General features: G+C 35.4%; 1 protein-coding gene across 1 annotated transcript in view; it reads left to right on the top strand.

Annotated features, from left to right (window-relative positions):
• ELP4 (elongator acetyltransferase complex subunit 4) overlaps positions 1 to 20830 on the top strand; it is a 170852-nt gene that overhangs the window by 55935 nt on the left and 94087 nt on the right. The window contains exons 5-6 of the mRNA XM_009892705.1: positions 9646 to 9730; positions 15172 to 15360. Coding sequence (XP_009891007.1) covers positions 9646 to 9730; positions 15172 to 15360 — 274 coding nt within the window. The remainder of the gene's footprint in view (positions 1 to 9645; positions 9731 to 15171; positions 15361 to 20830) is intronic.

The raw sequence follows: 20830 nt of genomic DNA, 5'->3' as shown, positions 1-20830 counted from the left end.
ATGACCGGCAGCAAAGCTGCTGTGGCACAGAGACAGCTCAGTACACCAGCTCTTCAGCTGTGGGAGGAAGCAAGTTGGCAGGGACGATTAAGGTAGACATTACTAGGACAGCCTAGTCACAGCTGCATGTTCACTCCAACCCTACTGACAGCTGAGTGTGGGGACTGGGGAAAACTCTTGCTATCTGTCTGTGAACTACTCCCTGAGCAGCATGCCCCATCAGCTTTCGGAGATGTGTGTGTCAGGTGGCTATCAGTCTTAGGAAGATATCCATACAGATTTAGGGCTAAGAAGACAGGCCATCCTTGACCTACATAGCTTACAATGCTCTATCAGATTAGTTTGTTCTGTGACTTTTACTTCTTGCATCCTAGAGCTTCACCTAAGGAAAATACAAAACAGTGTGAACAGAATCACAATCACTAATTACATCTTACACAACACCCCTAATTCCAGATGAAATCATAACCTCTTCTCTGAATGAATAACTTATTATAGTTTATGTCTACCAGTTATGAATTAAGGAAGACCAAGAGAAAATGAGTGACAGTAGCAAAAACTCATATTAGCCTGTAGCACACATGTCCACCGTATCTTTCTTGGAGACATTTCAAGTCAAGTCAAACATCAAATATGGGCTAGTAATCTCTTTGTTCAGTCTAGTCACTTAATGTATATAATACCTAGCTTTATAGATCCCAGTGTACAGGGCCAAATCCTGGAAGTAGTAGTACGGTATGCTGTATTGTGATTGATTTTCATTACAGTACACTCAAATATAAAAACTGAGATTTATGAAAGAAGTGCAGCAAGAAGCACCTTTTTTAGAGATGTAGAAAAGGAAAAGCCAAGACTCTCTGTAATTTGTTTCTGTGTACATGATCAAATGTCACTGGTTTGTAAAGTAAATTCTTGTGAAATTGTAAAAAAAAAAAAAAAACAAAAAAAAACACATTTTCAGGAGAAAGCAGAGAACTTATGTTTTATTCTTTCTATAGTAAATATGTGAAGCAGCTTTATTTATGTATTATGTATAAATTTAAATTTTTTTTACTAGCAGGCTCAAAGAGGATAGACAGACACAAGAGTATCTGCCTCAATAACAGTATAAGCACTTGCAAGCTATTTAACTCCATTTCTGTCTTTTCTGTAACTAACTGGGATGTCTCGTGACTCTGGGCTTAATTCCACTAACTATATGGCTGTCAAGTATTTGTACATTTCACATTAAAATCAAATTAACTCGTATGTATAGTATAGGAAATGGACTTTAACTTCTATGCATTCCATTTTATAAGCCGTGCTTAACTCTGATATTTTCCTTCTGTGCTATCCTGATAAAAACTCGTCATTCTCACCATATGAAATCTATACTTATTTTTAGTTCTAATATAATGGAAGGATTAGATTTAGTTAATTTGCTTGGCAAGTTGGTAGAGCACAAAGTGATGAGGTGAGGAACATGATCAAATAAAGATGGATCTCAGAAGGCTTATCTCCTTTTCTTCTCCCTGCACCCACAACATCGGCCTCCTTTAAGAGGACTGTCCTGAGGAAATGAAAGAATTGTTGGGGGTAAAAGCAGGTACCAAGGTAACAAACAACCACCATTCTAAACATTGTTTTCTTAGACCACAATGCAGTGTGATAAGCAACAGGGAGGAATAAAGAACACATTGGGATCAGTGACCTCAGACAGAAATCTGTGGGAACTGTGAAGAGGTGTGTACGTCTCTTTCTTCATTTACAGTAGATCATTTGTCTTCCAACTTCAATTATTGTCGTTCCTGACCACAAACACCACTGGTTTTGGATTCCGTGTATTAAAAAGGTTGCACTAGTCAAGGTTAAGACAAGGTGGGAAGAAGAATTTTTCCAAATTAGAGCCTCTGAAGTAAAGCTTATTTCCCTGTAGAGAAATGGAAGACTTAATCTTCCTATAATTACAGTCACTCAATTTTGACACACGTTTAAAAAATAAACTGAATTAGAATTTCATCTTCTGTTCATCAGTGTTGTATAACTGGAGTTCTTAAAAAATTATGGAAGTGGAGAAAAGCTGCTTCTCCCATTACCCCGATCCCCAAATTGATCTGCACCTAGCACAGTTAATATCAGCAAATTGGACTACCCACTTTACATAAGGAAAGACCAGGTTAGAAAATACATGAATGTTTTCAAGGTGGGGCCTAAAGTTCATGAGTAAAACATAAAGGATTGTCAAAGTTCCACAAAGTCAAAAAGGCCAAAGCAATGCCTGTCTGTAAGGAAAGGAGAAGGTGAAAACATCTGTGGGATAACATCAGTGGTCCAAAAAATACCAGAAAAAACAATGAAATCTATTTTTAAACTTCTAGGGTACTTTCAACCAGTACGTGTTTCCTTTGTTTGCTTATGGGTATAGTGTCAAAAGGCCCTAAATTAAAACAAGAGATATTCTCTATTGGTAAAGTCTGTTATCATGTCAAAGGACGAACATACACTGGTTTGACTTTTGTCATGTTGATTGTTAAATCCTTATCTTCTAAATAAGCTGTCGTTTAGTCACAGCTGAACCTGAGTGAAGTACCAGGCTTTATCCCAGTGTTGGGCCTGGCAGTAATCTAGTACTAATTTGGCTTGATATGTATACTGAGCAATGGGTTTCTTTACTACAGTCATAATGTCAAATCTGGAAAAAAGTGGAAGGAGTAATTCATGCAGATTAGATAACAGAATTCAAGAAGATTTAGGTTGGTGATCTGGAATAAACTATATGGAATTCCATGAAGACATGCCAAATATCATACCAGTAAGAATCATTAATTGAACAAATAAAATAGCGTAGCAGGTCTCGAGAAGAAGATCTGGGGTTACAAAGTATCTCGAACATGAAATATGTTAGCAGTATGGTGTGATTGATGCTACCAAAAGGCATAGTTTAAAAAGCATGGAGGTGATAAACTGGAATTTAATGTGGAAAACATGCAAAGTACTTCTGTTCTGCTGAGGCATAACAAGGCTGTCTGTCCAGTTTTTGATAGCATCCTTCAGGACAACTCTGGATCAGTTAGAGAAGGTTTGAAGATGGTTATACATCTAGAACTGGGATGTACAACTCTGGATCAGTTAGAGAAGGTTGTGAAGATGGTTATGAGAAGGTTGTGAAGATGGGATGTATGGCCCGTGATGGAAGAATGGAAGGCCTTAGACAAATCTAAGCAGTCTTGAAGCACATTAAAAACTGTCATACAGAGGGTAGAAACTGTTGTCTGCTGAAGGTGGGACAAGCAGTAATGGGCTACAGTAAACTGTGGCAGTAGAAATACAGGCTGGAAATAAGGAGATATTTTTCTGATGATTAGCACGAGAAGAAGTTGCCTTGCAGACACAGGTTGGGAATATTGCAGAATTGCCATCATTGAAAATTTCTAAGGACAAGTTAGGTAAATATCTGTCAGACATGGTTTAGATGTAGTTCATCTTGCCTTGGGGCAAGAAGATAGACTACCTGACCTCTCGAGGTCCTTTTCATCCCTATCTTCTGTGATTCTTTAATACACATTAGTCACAGTGTATTAAATCCAATACTAAGTATGAATGTTACCAATTATTTCACTGTTCTCATAACGTTTATGCTTTTACAGAAACCCAACAGGCTTGTACTCTATTTTTTACAAATACTGTGGTGAAATTCTGAAGGAAGCATTACTTTCTCAAGGAACGGAAACAAGCTCACAATCCTGTCAGGATGATTTCATTAAAGAAAGTTTATAAATGGAGGAGGGAAAGGACATTATTTTGTTGGCATTACTGTTTGGAAAATCAGTATCATGCTTCTGGCTTCTAGAGCTAACTTCAATAGATCATAGAATAGTAAAAATTTCTGTTCCCTCGATTAACTGGACAGTGATTTGAAAGAAAGTAATATGATAGTCCCAGTTAACCCTTCCAATAGAAGTCAGCGATTTGTATTAGACCTCATTTTTGATTGCCTGAAGGTCCCACTGAGAGCTTGAGCTAACCTCTTTTACTCTGTTACAGTGAACTAGGAACATAGACGTGTCTAGTTAGCATGTCTCCACTTAGAGGATATAATTTCTTAAACGTAAGGTTCTATGACGATAGTCTTACCTACATAGCCAAAAAACCACCTGCTCGCATAATGCTAATTACCTATATAGCGTTGTGGAATCTCTGTAATCTATTAGGCTGACAGTACCTCAAAAAAATACTGATAGCCTGGAAGGAATGAAAAAAAAATGTTACAAAAATGACTTGAAATTCGGAAAATCTCTAAAAATATGATTTTTTTTCAATTTACTTCATCTAAAGAAGATTGATAGAAAATGTGTTAACACTGAAAGCTGACAAATCCTTCAAAATTAAGGAGGCATTTTTAAGGGGATAGTTCATTATTGAAATAATTTGCATTAATAGGCTATGTATTATGGGATGTTAGTGAAAGACTTCATGACTTTCTAAAGGGTATACTTTGCAAGATATGTATCAGTAAAGACATTTTTGAATGAAATTTTCTCTTAACTCACGTAGGAGTGCCGACCAAAATCAGTGGTGTGTTGTTTTTTGCATTTTTATGATCTGAGAACATTCTGCTTTTGTCACTAATACAGCAGTTGAGGACGAAGTGAAAACTGACAGTTTTGCCTAGCTTGTAATATTCCGTAAGTAAATGGTATTGTTGATGGATGATACCTCTTAGTAGTATCAGAAGCTGCAAAAAAATTAGGAATTAGAAAAAACAAAACAAAACTTTTCCCTTTTCTCAAAATGTTTCCACATTATTTTAGCTAGCATGATCCATTGTAAGTATTTGTAATGTAGCAGAGCACAGCATGGTTTAAGTTCAGACTGACATAAATTTTTATAGTCCTGTAACTACAGCTGTTGAAGAGGCACCTTAAATTACACAGTCATCACGGAAAGTGTACCTAACCCAACATATACATTCTACATTGAGGTCATAAGCTATATGTTCTGCAGTGAAAAGCTACTAATTGTAAAGAAAGATTTTAGAAGCTCAGTATATATTTTTATTGCACTATTTTGATTAAATCATCGTATGTACTGATGTGAGGGAGGTGTTCCCTAGGTGGTGTCCTTTTTGTATGTTTGTTTTTTTTTTTCCTTATAAAGCCCTGCTACTTTTGTATGCAGTTAATGTTCCTCAAAGAGTGTATTTGACCTGTAACTTGTTAGATGCACCTAGAATTCACCTTGTTGACCAGCTTTACTTTTCCCTTTCATTTTTAATTAGAGGGTGACTAGCTTTGGCGGCCTTAGGTTTCATTTTTCCTCCTTGAAATTAGGAGCAGTTCTCTTCCCCAAACCTTCTTTTCTTTGGGAAAGGGTGAGAAACAAGAACAATCCTTTGCTCTCTTTTTCTTTCACCACTCAGGGATGTACTGAGAAAGAACAGATTATACAGTTAAAGCAGCAAATATACAAGAAAAGTAATGTACCCCATTTTCCTGTACAGCTTATACTCTCCTAACAGAAACAGTGAGTGTAGTGAACATACATTTTACAATCCTTTGAAAAACAAAGTGCTGCATCTATTAATGAGCAAGGTCCTTCGTCATAATGTTTTGTGGCATAAGAACCCTGTGTTTGTAAAAATGACCAACTCATCTTGGTGCTTCTAATTCTCTAGCGTCACGTTAAGAAACCTATTTTATTAAACTGTTCTTCAGTGAGTGAGCTGTCTCTGTGATTGTAGCTAATGTCTGTTGCAAGATTACAGTGCTTCCCTTGCAGGATCAGAGATGTAGAGGCTTTATTTGGGCCAGAAACTCTTGGCCCTCTTTAGAAATCATGTATGTCTACGTGTATGTCTCTCTCTTCCTATCCACACAAGCATGTGGCTTCTTTATGGACTTGCAAAGAAAGCAGATTCTTTGGTTAGACAGAACAAAGTTATTGGCTGGCCTTTTACTTTGCAATTAAATATATCAGATTTGGAGGTTATATACATCATTTGTTCACCTTAAAGTTTGGATCAATCTTTCTTTCCTTCCCTGTCTTTTTGCACGCATGTGTGTATGTCTGCTCTTTGACGGAGATGAGGAGGACTGCGTTTGCTCTCCTTTCTGTAGTTCTGGTACCTGATGGCTAAATTAGATTACAGGGTCCCGTTTTGGATAATCACTCAGGATGGGTGGAAGTTCATTGCCCCACAATAAACATTAATTGAAAACAGATTGGGAAGTCCGTTCTCCTAAAGGAAGTGGTAAATGGGGATGGGTGCTTGGTGCCAGAAGAAGGCATAAAGCTTCTCTTTCTTATCTCATGATTTTTTATGTTAGGGAAGGGCAGTTATGTCCTGGCCCTAATGCTGGGACCAGGTTAACGGGGTTGTGCAGCTGACAGCAACTGTTCTCCGGTTGTTGTTGCTAGGATATTCTGGTGTCCTCGTTGAATTGCTAAAGCAGGTACTTAACAGGAAGGCAGAAATATCCTCTGTGGTAACTCTGTGCATCGCAGAAAAGGCTTGCTTTCTACCCCTCTTACTTTACTTCTATCCTTGTTGTTTGGTTGAAATTACCAAAAGAGAAAGTTTTATAATCAAGGGACCTAAAATAATTAGGCTGTATTTTTTCAGTAATGCTCATAAGTTTTACCTTAAGAATGTATGTGCTTTAAAAAAAAAGAGAAAAAAAATATCTAGTCTAGATTTACTGATAAATTTAGATAAAACAGTTTTAACTGTCTTGCCTAATGGGGTCTCCCTATACATAATAAGGCTATTTGTCATACCCTTGATAACCTAACCTTTGTTAACTGCTTAGAAACTATCAACAGAGAAGTCAGATGCTCCGTTGTAACCGGGATACCTTCTTGCCAGCTCCTGCTTTATCCATTACTAAATTGCTAAACAAAAAAAAAGTAAAGAAGGAGTTGTTTAAACTCATTATCAGAATTAAATGGTGTTTAGTTACAAAGCCAAAAGAAGAGTAGAAATTAGAAAATAAAAAAATATCTTATTTCCTTCCTTGAATATTATGACAAACATTGCCAGAAGGGTAATGCAACTTGTTTTTATAAACAGTGTTTCCACAATATTTTTCATGTCCTTGTTTACATAGCATGGCTCAAATTCAAGTAAACCTTTAATATTTTAGCCAGAAGTAAAACAGCACCTGTTGTTACATTTAAAAAAAAAAAAATCTGTGCGTTACATTATTTTTTTTAATACTTTCTTTGCTACAGATCTTTTTCTGATGGTTTGTTTGTTTTAATTTTGGGACCCTCTAATCCTGCTCATGCTTTAGGTATTTTATTCTTTTATCCACTAACTTTTAAAAGCAAGTTAGTAACAAATCAGGAATTGGCAAGTATTGGGATTGCAGAATATTCTCTGACTTCCCTATAGATAGCATGGTAATACTCATAAGCAAAATAAGTGATAGATACACAAACTTAAAAATGCTACTTTGTGGTGACAAAGACCACAGTCACCTTTTTGTATCACACATAGTGTAATGTGGCTGTGGCTACAAGATAGTTGCAGACTCCTTCCTAATGTTGATGAGCAACAGTTTCTGCCTTTTCCAAAAGGATAAAGGAATATCCAAAAGGATACAGAAATACTTCTGTTGATTGTGAAATGCTGTAGATTCTCTCCAGTTCTGGCAAAACTGGGAAGAAATCACAGCACTGTGTATGCAACAAGGATTATGTCTGTGTGTTGCAATTACGTGAAGACATGGAGAGAGAAGGCATTTTGGCTAGCGTGGAGGCTAAAGCCCTCTTCACATACCCTGTAAACTGACACCTGCAAGACAGTAGAGGTATAACATTTAACAGCCATTCTTTTTGCAACTAAACATTAGGAAAGTAATTGGCTTCATAAGCGAAAATTTACACTTTCTTTTCCATTTGAGATTTTCTTTTTTGTATAGCAGGGTGGACTTTGCACATTAAATGTCATGTTGAGATTACATATTGCCAGTTCTTTTCAGCTGTGAATTTCATAGACTATAAAATTATTAAGCTACATGAGTTTAACTAGTATTGTTCTAGGGTACTAAGTTTGAAAACAAATTAGTTCAATTTGGAAACTCTCCCTTTTATTTATGTCTGAGAAGGGCCATTTCTTAATGTTTTCTGACACTGAGTGTTTCAAAACTCAAATCTATTATGACTATATGAATTTTTTGATTGTAGATGTTTATAACTTAAATATGTCATTGAGGGTGTTGGGTTTGGGTTGATAATGTTTTCTTGAGAAATGTAGAATTCTGAGTTAAAGCAATGGTATAAAAGAGAGGTGTTTGCAACTCAAGTGCTTCTCAGAAGAGTTGTCTTCCATGCAAAAGCATGAAAGCTATATTTAGGTATTCATTAGTAAAATAAATTTGGATAATATTTTTGGTTCTTACTAAAGTAATGGGAATAGTTTCATTTAATGTTTAGACCAGGTGATCTTTCAAGGTCCTTTTCAACGTGGGCTGTTATCAGACCAGACATATAAAATGGTTGGAGCAAGTAAGGATATTTTTAGAGGCAAGATTTTCAAAATAGCCTGCCATATTTTCTAAGTACACAAGAAGTTTTGAATCCACAACCCTTGATGGCAATTAGCGAGACTAGAAGGAAATACTGAAGCTAGAAAAGATAGAAGGGCTTAAACTCAGCTGCAGTGAGGAACCTACATTAAGTCCAGACATGCAAGCTACTATGCTGTATGGGATTTAAGGAAATAGTATGTCTCTTTTAAAAAAAAGTGAACAACTGACTTGCTTTTTTAAAGTAAAGATTAGGACTTTCTGTCCTTTGTATGTGTTAGCCCGTGGACTGGGGAGCATGGCTGGGGTGGATATCTGAAGTGCTTTGGATGTCCAGGCACTGGACTTTCTAAGACTTTGATGACCCAATTTGCTGAACTTTCATTTGGTTTTAATTCTGCTTAAATCCATTTTTAGCCACTGGTTTGCTTTTTTTTTTAAAAAAAAAAAATGTTATATTTTCTGAATAATACATGAAATAAATTCTACCTCACAGTTCTGCTGTTATGCAAATAAAGCAGTAATAACACCTGTAGTGGCTGGATACAAAATGGAACTGTAGCAAGCAGAATGTGTGTTATGCTCTCGTGTGGTATCAGAATAAAAATACTAAAAAAAAAAGTTAACTGCATGAACTTTTTAATTGTGAAAACATTACCTCTTTCATTTTTTGTTGGTTTTGATTGTTGAGGCAGTTGTATGTATGAAAGTTTTCAGTAACAGGAAGTCAGCTGTTCATCGGGGCATTGATTAGGTGGAATAACAATTGGGTAGCTCTTCATCAGCTACAGAAGATTAGTAGTGTGCTGTAATGGTTTCAACTTTAAGTTGATACATTAAATCATTAGTCTTCTAGATGTAAGTGAGCCTGACATAATTAAGTTATCTTAATCTCCAGAGATTTTAGCTTTCGCTAAATGTCTGAGCACTGAACTAGTTAACATGAAGCAATCACAACCACTTATAACGTCAACTTTATTCAACAAGGTTTGGATTTTTTTTCTTCTATGACACTTTTTTCTATATGACACTTTTGGACTGAAAACTGGATCTGCTTATATTTATTTTTAGTACAGCTGTTAGAGACGTATAGAAGAGTATTAAAATGTGTAACTAAATTATTTCTTCTTACCAACAGTCATATGAACAGTGCTTACGCAAAGGTGCTTCAGTCCATTCAGAGGATCATTTACCAGGAAGGGTTTGATGGCTCTGATCCCCAGGTACTGAAGACCCTTGTATGCTTCTATAATCCTATAACTACTGGTGTTTTCTGAATTTTCAAGGGTGTTGCAAGAAGGTCTTCGACAAAGTAACAAGGAACAAGGTGTTTCTAAGCATTGCTAAAGTAAACAAGCAAAGTAAATGGAGAGCGTGGTTCATATTTTAATGTGCATTTGGAGTTTTTACCTGTTATAGATATTCAGACCGTATGAGAAAGAGCTGTAAGCCAACGTTAGTAAAATGCATATTCTGTGCAATTAGCGAGTAAATGGATTGCTGAATATAATGTAATTAAGCAAAACACATTTTCGCCTGCAGTATTTTTCTTCAAACTATTGCTTTAGCAATAATGTGTTCAAGACTCTTGCGACTGAACTCTTGATCTTAAACTTGCAGATTTTTTCAATGTTGTTTTAACTGGAGTGGAGCGAATTTTTTAATGAATTAAATGGTGTGCATCTTTATGTAGAGAGCATTGAAACACGAGTAAAGAAATACAAATGCTATTTCAACATTACAAATCAAAACAACTTACCAGACTTCGAAAGATCTCTGTACTCTTCATAAATCATAGTGTGGGCAATCAGAAATATTTTAAGCTTAACAACACAGGCTGAAAGCCCTTTACTAATCAGTACCCTATCTATTATTCTTTGTCATATTCAGTAATGCATGAGTCCTTTGGAGTTGATGGAAATAAAATAATACATTTTATATCTTGATGCTTAATTGATAGGTAATTATCTTTACTGTTGTACAATAAAAATGTTACTACAGTAGAAGTTAATTAGTATAGATGCTGCAGAACCTCAAAGAGTATAATACAAGACTGTGTATTGTTACTAGTGGAATATCTTAAAAATCCCTTTTGCAGGGAAGATAATGTTGAAATGGATGTTTCCATGTCGAACAGTATGTTTCAGAAATGTTACCTGCATAGAACACTTGTGTGTAAATTTAGGTTATTTGTGCTCAGTGTTTAGGCTCTGCAGAGATTTCTGGGCGAGCTTGCCTTCCCTTTGGTGGCGGTGCCAGTCTGGAGAAGTAAATTGGTCCCTGACAGGCACCTCTCCCCACTCGCTGCGGTAGCCATGGCAACAGACATGTCATCCTACCGTACGGCACCATGCGCATAGACAGAGAGATGCTCCTCCTGTGTGGTGACAGGTCCTGTGGAAGCCCGAGAGCTTGCTGGCTGCAAAGAGCAGCGCCGAGTGAAACACACACCCTGCCAACCTTCAGCCAGCAACAACCTCCTACTGAAGAGATTGGGCTGGTGTTTCTTATTTTTCTTACAGGTTATGTCTGATGGGAAAATAGCACCTCTATATATTTCTGATTTATTTTTTTACATGTAAAAGAAAATAAAGGTTGGTCAGAGTCCATATTTTGGGTTTTTTTGATTGCAAGCAAGGAAAAATTAAACATCATGGAGAGTTATTTTCTGTACTTGTAGTTCATTCTTCCAAAATGTCTTACTCGTGTCAATAAAGCAAAACCAGAATTTGAACTCAGATGAATTTAAAAGTATGTTTGCGAAATGATGTATGTAAGTTTCTGGGATGAAGCTTTAAAAGGTTGAAAAAAGTGTCCTTTTTCAAGCCAATTTATCTATCTAGAAAGCCATTAGCGCTTGCAGAGTTGTTTCTGTTTCAAGGGAAATAATGCATATGATTTCCTGGAGCGGTATCTTTCTTTTAAGATTCCTCTTTTCCCCATGCATCGTCTTTCTTTGTACGCTCAAGTTTTATACATTTAGAAGCAGTGTATAATACACACCTCTTAAAAAATGTATCCAGAGTTGTATGTAGTTATGGCCCAGAACACACCTTGGATCTTTTTATCTTCCAAATCTATGAGAAATTCACCTCTCCACTACTACTCCGTATCCCCTTCTGTGTACTGAGACTTCAGAAGTACTTTTGAGGTACGATGAAGATTGTAGAGTAAGGACCAGCCTGTATTCTTCTGGACCTGTGTCCTTTCCTGTATATAGTAATAAATACAAGCTTCAGAGAAGTTTGTGCATGTATGCATTTCCCCTCCAAATAGATAATCCTTTCCCCTTTAGGTGGGTCCCATTGGCAGTGGTTTTTCATGAAATTTGGAGAAAATTCGAGGGCCAAAATGTAGCAGGGAAGTACTGAACTTTCAAGAGACTTACTGACTTTTCAGCAGATCCATTTATCAGTGTCTGTGAATGTCAGAAGCTGATGCCGTTAATGCTTCCTTTTTCATACTGTGAACAATAATCCTTCCGAAATCTCTAGACTCCAGAGGCCTAGAAATGTGTTGCTTGTTAGATCTAGATTCAAAGGAAATGTTTAACCTGACTGGTAAAACTTTCAGATATTTTTGGCTACTTTCACGTCAATATGCCAATGATACTTAGACTTATTACTCCTTTTTATTGGCTCCTCTTTATCTAATACCAGTATTTGAAGAGGGGTCAGAAGAAAAGTGAGCAGAATATGATTGACCCCAGCTGACAAAAGTTTGACATGATTAGGAAAATTAGTGAAAGCTACTGTTAGAGGTTTAGTAGACCTCTGATAAAATGGTTCAGCATCTCTAGGACCTAGTATAATTAGTTAACATTAACTTTTTATAGGACCATCTGCTGTTGGCCATCATAGATTAATATTTTTGACTGTCTAGCATTACTTTGTGGGCCTTAGGACAATTATTGCCGTTTGAGGTATTAGGCTGCAGAAAAGTTTGCTTGAAGATAACCAAAGCAATAATGTGTTTGTTCACACTGACTTGAACACCTTTGCCAAGAGCTATTTGGAAATTCAGGGTCTGAATGACCTGTATCCTAGAAATATCAGCATCAGTTTTACATCTTTTTTAAAACCTCCTGGTACCTCTTTGCTGATGATCAGTACATATGAATCCTTTCTAAACTGAGCATGGTTTTAATTCATACAGAATAGGACTTGTTTGTTGCAAAATTGTTTTGGGGTTTTTTTGTGTTTGACAACAGAGCTTTCATAGGTAAATGTATTTCACTTTGGAGCTCAAGCTGGGTGACTTTCAGGGTAATAAAGTGGGGGGCGGGATTGGTTTTCTGTTTGCTTGGAGTTGGGTTTTTTCATTCTTTATAATCAGCATTCTTGCTGCCCAAGCAAACGTTGTTCTAAAAATTACATGAAAAAGGTTAAAAAAAACCCAAACTAATGAGAGTATGAAAGAACTAGTGGTATATCTAAAAAAAAAAATTATCCTCCTCTATTTCCGGCTTGTTTTTAAAGATTATGAGACTTAAGCTTTTCTTATATTTTAGTTATGGAATAAGCCATTTGTCAGGGCCTTGTGGGCCTGACAGAATTATGCTGGTAGAAATTCTGTTACTGGCCAGATATTATCTGGTGTTTGAATAGCTTTGTCTTTTACAACTCTTATGATTTAATGTTGTGAAACGAGCATCTGTGATCCTTTGTATGCAATAAGAGAACTGGTATTCTGATGCAGTTTTTCCTCTGTTTGTGTGTTGTTCTTACTGATGTTCTTCAGAAGAAAATCTATTTTTCTCATTATAGAAGTTTCTGTAACTTTTATGTATGTTTGCTCTGAAATTTTGAAATACCAGAACACTTTCTCTGCATGATCAATATCCATTATATCTGGGTAAAACAGTTTTATTAAATGCCTGATTTCATGCTATTGCTTAAACACACATCAAGAAATGTCTGAATCTGCTCTGATTAGAAGCCACTAAAGAATATTAGACTAGCTTCTATTTTTCCTGTTCTTTTTAAAACTCTGAACATCCGAGCCTAACAAATATCATACAGAGAAGTCAGATCGTGTCATATTATCCTGTGCTATTATCCAGATATTGATGAGGTAGTGTAAAAAGTTAATTTTTCATAAGTGAAGCCTCAAAGCCTGCAAAGCCCGAGACTAAAGAATCCGCCAGAGTTAAAACATACATGGCTTTCACAAGGATTGTAAGCGAATTGGCAGATCAGCTCACTTTGTAAGCCATGAGAGTTGGATAAATACATGTGGCACTAACTGTTTTTCACAACGGAGGCTCTGTCTACCCAATATGGAGAAGGAAGTATTTATAAAAGTATCCTCTTGTCTTGTCAAAACCTTTCCTCTGGATTTCCAGAGCAGCTGTGCAGTGTTTTGTGCTTGATAGTTACTGTTCATTCCAGCTGCAATTCAGGATCGTGGAAACGAATATCTACAGTTTATCAAAGCACTTCAGTGTAATGAAAAATACCTGGAAGGTTTTATTTATCTAAACAAGTATTTTATATATATATATATATTAAAAAAAAAAAAAAAAAGCTGGCCTTTAAGTATGATCCCTGAACTCTAGAAACGTATCTTTGGTCACCTTGTGCAGGAAGTCTTTCAACAAGGGTGCTTATTGTCTCTCTCTCAGCTGATGATAGCAAATATACCTAAAATCCTTCGCAAAGATCACCAGGAAAGGTCACATCAAATAAGCAGCAATGAGATTTGTCATCGTGAGGCATGACATTTTAGTTTGCATAAACAAATTACAACTCCGGCTTCATAATCTGCCCCTTCAGAAAAGAGGCTTTATCTTAGCCACTGCCTCTGTTGGATGCTCTTCTGCCAGCGTACTGCAGGGCAGCAGCAAACAGTCTTTAGGTAGGTGACACACGAGGCCGTTTAGGATTTTAAATGTCAAAACAGCTTAGATTCTAGTACCCAGTAGCTAACTACAGCAGATCCAGAAACACTTATGTCAAGGGCTTTCAGAAAGGTGTAGTCCTTAAAAGACAATCTGCTGATGTCTCCATCAAACCCTGTTTCTCTGTGGGTAAACCTTCCCTCATTAGTTGACAGGAATGTCAATGATACTTACAGAGACTTTCACTAAAATAGTGAAAGGGCCGTGCATTGGTGAGGTAGGCCACCGACCTTCATCATTTAGAAGGAGCAGAAAAAGTGAAACTGAAGCAAATGGTCGGAATAGTCAGGTTATCAAAGTACCACAGCTGAAAGTTGAAAATGGAGGGAAAAGCTGTGTTTGATTACTCTCAGGCCCTTCCAGCAGACCAGGTTAGAGTTGAGAGAAAAGATTCTTTTTCGTGTTTTTTAAGGCAGTGATGGAGGAGAGAAAGGACATGAAAAATCATAGTATTATTGGATTTTGTGTCAGAATATACTTAGATTTCGCTGGTTACAAAATGTTAATTAGTAGTTCTTAGTATTTCTGTGCTGTCTCTTGCACTTGTACTTGCTTACCTGACATAGCACAATATCGAAGCAGTGAAAAAAATGCCATTCCATTTGTAATTTTTATAAGATCATCTGAGTCAATTAAACTATGATTACTTCAAATGTAATTATTATGGATATGAATTCTATACATTTTATTTTTTAAGTACATTACACGACATTTTCCTCTTACTGTTTAAAAAAATAACAGCTGGCTCTTTTTGTTTTCCAACAGAAAAACCAAAAGAATATTTTGCGGATAGGAATTCAGAGTCTGGGTTCCATGTTGTGGGGTGATGACATTTGTAGCAGTGATACTCCTGAAGATATTCATAGCCTTACAAAATTTCTGTACGTTCTCCGTGGCCTTCTCAGAAAATCTTTGTCGGCCTGCATCATCACAGTGCCTGCTCACCTTATTCAGGTAGGAATGATGTTTTTGCTACATTTCAAAGTTGACATATCAGTCAGCAAAAATTTGAAGTTTATGGTAAGAAAATAAATGCAGTTTTGGACATTTTGAAAACTTCTTATTCAAAAGGGCAAAGTTAAAACATAACTTCACTGCAGTGTTTCTCTACTTCTGTGGGACAGTTGTGCTGCAAAATCTACAAAGGCCTAAGCATAAAACCATCTTAGATACCGTTATGCCTTATGTGGGTCTTAGTCCTTTTTGAAAAACTATCAAAGTTTCAGGAACTGTAACAAAGCAAAAAGAGTCCTGATAGTAATCTCTTTTTTTTTAACAACATCCCTACACACTTTTTCACTGCCTTCAGAATGCTGTTTAGAGTTTCAGTACAAGACATTTCAGGGCACTGTCTTCATCTGTCTTACGCACTATAATGATGCGTGATCTTGTTTTTAAAGCCAGGAATTGAAAGATACAGGTTTACTCTTTAATGCTAATATTCCCTTGTATTGGGACCAGGAACAAACCAGTTATGGTATCAGAGTAATTAACCGAGCTGCAAAATGAGAAGCTGCTAAAAGCACCTTTCCTGAGAGTATATGGAGATTTAAATGTGTCTTCTGGAAATAAACTCTTTTAGGAAAAAGAAAAATGGAGGTCGTCTTTTTTTCTGCAAGTGGTAATGTAACTTACAAAAGCAAAACTATTATTCACAATGAACAGAGATCCTATAATTTTAGATATTAGTTTGATTTGATTATAGTAAAAAAGTACTGGATAAAACCTCATATTATGCAAAATGGTTTCATAGTAGATGAGTTTATCATTAGATTAAATCCTATATTAGTTAAGTGCATGACACTCACTTATGTATTGCATTTTGTAAAGGTGTTTGAGTACCTGCCGATGCTATTTATCTAGATACCTGATGTACTTACTGCTTTGAAAATGAAGAAACTCGATTTTCTAGTTTCCCCATTGCAATCAAAAGTGTATGAATATTCCTTTTGCAGTGCAAACCTCCATCTCCTTACTTAACTATTTTTAAATATTAGATGGGAGTTTGCTTTCAGAAAGGTTGACAGTAAAATTTAATGCAGTGAATAGAATTTGTGAATGTAAAACTAGGATAGTTCCTTTTACACATTGGAATTAACTGTCCGTAATTGGGACATACAATCGGTTTCATTGTAGTCTTTTTTACATATTATGTCAATAAAAAGTATGATCATATTTTAGAGAAGTCCAGAAACATCTCTAAGAAGTGAAGGACGAAGGGGTTTTTTTGTTGTAAAATTACCTGGGAAGTTGGTTTTGGTTTTGTGTTTATAAATTCCATATAAATCAATTCCTATGGAGTTAGGATTGAAATTATATCTCAATTTTAAATAACTGATTTTTTAATTTTAACAGAATTGTTTTGCAGTAAGTGCTAGAGTATTCTGAATAAAATAAAAAAAAAGAAACATTATTTCCAGAATCTTTGCTTAGCAGCGTTAAAGGAATGAGGGCATTAATTATTTTTTTTAAAATTGTTAAATTTCATGTATCCTTCTTTAAGCACTAAACTATGGAGAAAACTGTCATTAGGAGGAGCAAAGCTGCTGAGGGTTCCTTATACCCCACATTACTCAGTTCCCAGAGCCCTGCTGTGTAGTTGTTCCACTCTCCAAGAAGCCTGTTAAAGAGCCCCTGAGAGCATGTGTACAGCCCTCCATGTTAATAGTTAATTGGTGAGGATGGCAAGATGAGAGGACAGCCGAACATGTGGTCTCTCAGGCTCAAGCCGTAGACAGACTTTTAGTTATAATAACAGCAGCTGCTCACATTCTCACAACCCAGCTACTCACCATTCTGTTGCTGAGGTTTCTTGCTGGATTAAAAAAGTAAAAAAATATCTTTTCTCTCCAGCAGAATAAGAGAGAGGGATTTTTTTTTTCAAGTGCGTTTCAGTATATGTATTTAATTTGATCAGAGTAAGCTCTAGCATATGCTTTCTCTGTTGAATCTTAAAGTCGGTGCACTGAAAGCATAGAAAATGCACGCTATTTTTCTGAAGGTGTAGTAAATTCCACATTTATTCCCTGAACTACTGTTCCTGGTTTTTCTGTGTTATCTTTTTCCCTCCCAACTGTATCAATTAGGTGGTCTGCAAGTAAATTCTTCACCTGTATAATTTCCATGAAGGTAAATATAAGTTTGAAATGACATTTTAGTCAAGGTTTTGTCTGCATAACATGTACAGAAAAATAGTTTCATTTTTACCTGCTTTGTCTTGAAAAAATTGATTTTTAGTAGTGACTCATACTATACCTTGTCTCTGTCAGCCCCCAGTACTAGTTACTCCAGTGAAGAAGAAATAAAACTCACAATTGGTAGTACTGATTTTCAACAGGGACAATGTCTTTCCAACCCAGACTAGTTATATTTTTATATATAGTATATGAGTAATGTATATATATGGCATATATATGTATAGTTTGAGATTGGTTTCTTTTATATATTTTACCAAATACTTCACATGTTGTGCTGTGACAGGGAGTTCCACAAATTAAATCCACCTTGTTTCATTCTTTTTCAAAAAGTTTAATTTTGCCTTTACTTTTCATAAATTATATCTGTGTTCTTGGCTTATGAATCAGTAAGATGAGGCTCCCTATTGTATCATTTCTGTATTCTGATGGGTTTGTATTTTTTCTCATGCTGCCTCCCTAATCTGTTTTTAAACAGTCACTTTTCTTTTAATCATATTTTACTTTGTTACAGTAACATAATACAATAATGCTATTATTGTTTGTTCACTTTTCCTACACTCTGGTGTCTGCTTTGTCTCTTTGATGACTACTGAACATTAAACAGTGATTTTGTTCTTGATGCTTTTCCCTCTGTGGTACACATCCACCAATGTGGCTCTTTCACTATTCTAGCTATTCATTGTCTTGGATTTAATAACTTTGAATTGCATTTATCCAAAGATGATGCTCATTCACCCAGTTTGATGGGACACTGAATGTCTTCATAGTCTTCTGTAAGGCTATATTTTGGTAAAAGACAAAAATTTACAAAAAATCTGGTTGCGTACAGAGTTTTTTCAGAACAATTTAAATAAATTGTAGTGCACTAAAGAACACAGATTCTTTGTGTTTTATTGATGAAACTTCCAGTGCAAAAAGTGCATGGAGAAAAAAGAAAATTCTCTTTTATCAACCACAAAAATAGGAATACATTATTCTGGAAGAGGATTTCAAGGAAATGACACTAAAAACTTATCCAATTATGAATTTTATTCAGATGATGTGTGACAAGTTTTACTTGATTGATATTTTCTACTGATTGAACATACTCTTATCTTACACTGTCTGTCAGGTGATAAATATTGAGATACTTATGAGTATGATTAAAATAGCTGATGGGAGGTTATTTTTCAAGTCTTTCTGCTGCTTCTTGAAAATGCATTGTGCCTATGAAATCAGATAGTGCATTTGAAAAGGGAAAATTACTTCCATTTTTAAAAACTAGCATTGATCAAGGAGGGCAGACTGAAGAGGGATTTCATTTGTTGTTACACTTTCAGAATTTAAGGAATATTATAAGAACAAGGATTGCTTTTCGGTGTGTTGATAATCTATGCAGTTTAGTACCTAATTTAAAAAAAATAAAACCACAACAAACTTTTTGTGTTACACAGTGTGACTTAAAGGACTTTAATGCCACTGTTTTATACTTGAAAAAGCCCTAAAACAGAATTTAAAATATTTTCCTATTGTATTTTCTTCATTTTCTTTAATTGCTAGAAATCATTGGTAAATCCAAAAACATCTTTCCCCCAAAATACTAAATAATGTTTGTAATTCTGTTCCCCTTCTTCCCAATTTTGTGTCACTTAAGTAATATTTTTTGAGTAGATTATTGCTTTCACTGGGAGAAAGCGTAACACTTTTATTAAAGCCATCCTTTATTTTGAACTTGAAGCTGTATTACTGGTAAGGACTAACAACCATATTAGTCAGCATGTGCCAAGGGAAATTAATTGACTAATGAAAAGTCACTATGAATAAGTCTTGTTACAGAACCTGTCCTCAGAATCTGAAGTTCTGTTTAGCAAGGTATTTTCATTATTTCATCCAGTATGTTAAAAAATTAATTTCCTACAATATTAATGTTTTGATGCTGTGAATTCACTGAAGTGCATAAGTTACTGTATGTTTCAGTGTAGAAAAATTCAGAAACAAACCTTTTCACATCCACAGCCTTTTGTGTTCACACTGAGTAATTTAGCAGCTAAACTCGAAGTCAAGCAATAGAGTGCTTTACAATCCATTGCTAATATAGGATTATAAGATGTGAACTCCTATAGCTTGTGGATTTCTCACAGTTTGAAATCTTTATTCCTATGACAAGAGCTAAGAGTGATTGCCTGCCTTAGAACTCTAACTTCTGAGAGTTCACAAGTGTAAAATGCCAAATAACCTTCAAATGTATTTGATGAGGTAGCCGCTGCAGACAAATTTGTGCTGAGATCAAATGTCATGTAGTTTCTATATCATAGTTAAGTAAGCTTTGAAATTCTCCACAAAATAGAAACTATGAAGATGAAATGTTCTTTATATTTTCCTATATTGGGGGGTTTTGACTTGCTTTTTAATGTTAGATGTTGCTTTTTATTGTCTGTGGGAAATACAGTTTAACAACCATATAGAGAAATAATGACAGTCATGAGTTTACGACAGGTATTCTTTGGTTATCCACATAGATTTAGGATATGAATATTCTGGTTTGGATGTTCTAGATGTTCATAAAAGCATCTTTAAAATCATGATTGAGTAGGAAGTTCAAGAGAAGTATACAATTCAAAATTTAAATTGAGGGACAGTAAGTAATTTTGATTTCAATTTCTGTTATTGTTGATAGTATTTGCTAATCAGGTTGCAGAAGAAATAGAAATATTTTGTTGTTTCATAAAATAAATTTACAGTTGCCAACAGGCTGCATTATAACTCTACCAGGTTTGATTTGGTAACAACTACCCAGTTCAGAAACAAATACACTGTACATTTGAAGCATGTTTTTGTACTCACATGTTAATTGTCTTTTAACTGACTTAGCTATATTATGATGAACAGTCACACTGAATGTTAAAACTGCACTCCTAAAACAGCCTTCTCATATTTATAAATTTTACTTTTTAGAAAGACACTATATACACATCACCATCTCATCAACACACTCTTTTGTAATAAAAAAAATCACTTTACCAAAATGAGTATGTCAGACTTTAAAAGTTAATGAGTATATGCAACATTGCAAATTTTTTTACATTTTATGTGTATAATCTGAAAATACTCCTATGAAAACTTGAAAAAATTAGGTAAGATTTAGAACTAAATCTTTCAACTGCAATATTAGACCTAAACAGTTAAATATCCCATCACAGTATGGAGATAGTCATCTGTTCAAGCATATGGAATCTTTTGGCTACTGG

This window comes from Charadrius vociferus, unplaced genomic scaffold, assembly GCF_000708025.1.
Source record: "Charadrius vociferus isolate BGI_N301 unplaced genomic scaffold, ASM70802v2 scaffold19, whole genome shotgun sequence".
Taxonomy (NCBI): Eukaryota; Metazoa; Chordata; class Aves; order Charadriiformes; family Charadriidae; genus Charadrius; species Charadrius vociferus.
This window is presented reverse-complemented; position numbering and strand designations above follow the sequence as displayed.